The sequence below is a fragment of the Seriola lalandi genome, unplaced genomic scaffold (assembly GCF_002814215.2).
Source record: "Seriola lalandi dorsalis isolate HSWRI2012SDOR001 ecotype SW California unplaced genomic scaffold, Sedor1 jcf7180001963558, whole genome shotgun sequence".
Taxonomy (NCBI): Eukaryota; Metazoa; Chordata; class Actinopteri; order Carangiformes; family Carangidae; genus Seriola; species Seriola lalandi.
The window spans coordinates 1-2,391 of NW_019434226.1; the positions used below are offsets into that span (position 1 = coordinate 1).

The 2,391-nt window shown below is 46.7% G+C and overlaps 1 protein-coding gene across 1 annotated transcript; it reads right to left on the reverse strand.

The window, feature by feature from the left end:
* Window positions 1–979: 979 nt before the first annotated feature.
* Window positions 980–2,031, reverse strand: LOC111648351 (leucine-rich repeat-containing protein 52-like; the record flags this gene model as incomplete). The annotated part of the gene is made up of 1 exon (XM_023398246.2): window positions 980–2,031. A coding segment is annotated over exon 1 (649 nt), but the record flags the coding sequence as incomplete, so codon positions are not given.
* Window positions 2,032–2,391: the final 360 nt, after the last annotated feature.

Sequence of the window (2,391 nt, forward strand, 5' to 3'; positions counted from 1 at the left end):
ATTTTTTCTTTTTTTACAGTAGGTTATTTTCTAACTTTTTGTTTTTCTCTAAATGTTTAATTGCTACCATCTTTTAGTAAGGCACCCTTTATTAAGGATTAACATAGGCTTTATAAATGGTAAATATATTATTTTACAAAGCTTTACATATCAGTTGTAAACCATTAATAACCACAATTTTAGGTTGGGAAAAATCACCCTTGCCAATAAACATCAGCATGGCTGTGTTACCAACCAGGCAAATTCGCAACTGCACTGGGGCCCCACGACTCCACGGGGCCCTGAGTGTATTAACTGGTTAATGCTTTTCATTGAAAATGTGTTCAGCAATATAGAGCACTAACACACATCAGCTGGCATGATAAGGGCCTTCAGGTAATCTTGAGGCCCTGCCTTGAAGAGGGCCCCTGTGGCCAAATGCACTTTTGAGACTTGAGACCTTAATTATTTCAGTTTTGCTGTTTTCTTCTTGATGTAGATGTGCTAAGTCACATTTTAAAAATCAAAGCAGTGGCTAATTTTTCCCCCGAAGTCCAGAAGCATGTTAACCCAGCTATAAAAATTTCTCACACCCTCGAAAAACTCAAACACTGTCATTATAACTGATAAAGCATTAGCTAAGTAAATGATTTATGAACAATTTATAACACCATTAATTACAACTTAATAACTCTTAATAAGGGGTAAGAAATATCTTAATCTGCTATTCAAGTTGTCTGCTTTCTCTTTCATCACAATTTCGAATTTGTTCCCACTTAATATAAAACACTTACAGCTGCACTAAAGGAGATAAATACATTTTCATCTTGACATGAAAATGTATCCCATTGACATGGGATACAGGCCTGTTATTGGTTGCAGCCACAAAAGGCCAATAGTTTATATAACCAGGTTATCTAATAATATGGAGCACAGCAGTCCTTATGTGATACCACTTTACATGACATTAGAATAAAATCGAATAGATAATTGATAGTACCTTGGAACTTGAAACCCTCCAGGTGGACCCACAGACACAGGTCTTCGTTGTCGCACTCGCAGCTCCACGGGTTCCCGCTGAGCCCCACCGAGCGCAGGGCGGGCAGCGCGATCAGAGAGGTGATGTTGAGGACAGTCAGGTTGTTCCGGCTCACATCCAGAACCTGAAGGGCCGCGTTTTCCGCAAAGGCGTCCGGATGAATCTCCGAGAGCCCCGGGTTGTCTGTCATCCTCAGCATCACCAGACTCGTCAAGGGGCCGAACGTCCTGTCCTCGATTCGGATCAAGGTGTTGAAGGAGAGGTCCAGGTAGGCGAGCTTGCGTAGATTCCCAAACGTGGACTCTGATATCTCCGTCAGGGAGTTGTTGCTGCAGTCCAGGTACACCAGATCGGAGAGGTAGTTGAGCGCGAGCGGCGGCAGCTCCACGATGCGGTTGTTGGAGATGATGAGCTGCCGCGTGGCCAGCGGCAAGTTGACCGGGAAGGTGGTCAGATGCTGCCCAGCGCACTGGACCACCAGCTGGTCATCACACACACACCTGTCCGGGCAGCCAGAGGAGAGCACCGGGGATGTGATCACCCCCGTGGAGAGGAGGAGCAGAACTATGAGCCGCAAGGGTTGCGCGCTTGGCTGCGGGGCAAGACGCATGACACCGCCGAGGGCTTCATCCACCCCGTTTGGAGAGAGTCAGACGCAGTCACATTCTTCATTGATACATTCTCCCCAAATTATGTCTCCCAGAAATGATTTCCACAGAGGTCAAACCTAACGCTTGTCCGTGGCAACCTCTTGCGCGTAATGTGTCAGTGGATCCAGCGCGCATCCACTGTCTGGAACTTGACAGCCAGATGCTTTCATGCTGTTTCAGATGTCATTGATTTATCGAGCCTCTTCCATCAGAACACAGCTATTCGCACATCATAAACGCTCACAACGTCCTCTCATGCTGCGCTGCTCGCGATGATCACGGTCAGTTGCTCCACTACATGTTTGCCATGTCTCGCTTTCCGAAACAGAAACCAAATGAGGGGGGCGCGCTGAGCTGCGCGGCGGATGGGGGTGGGGGGTGCGCTGTGGAGAGATTTGACGCTTTGGAGAGAGCTGGAGAGTGGAAGCTCTGGGCAGCGGAGGTAATGGAAGGCTAACATTAAATATTGAGGCCAGCAAAGTATAAGCCATGAGATCTATTGTAGTAAAGGTGACCTATAACGCTTCAGCTGCAGGTGTGTGTGTGTGTGTGCATGACAGTGAAAGCTGCAACCAGATTAAAAAAAGACTCTGTGTACAGTATGTAAACATCTTTTTGCATGAGTGTGTGTTGCTTACACTTTTATCAGCCATATGCCTCAGGTGTGCATGTGTGTGTGTGTGTGTGTGTGTGTGTGTGTGTGTGTGTGTGTGTGTGTGTGTG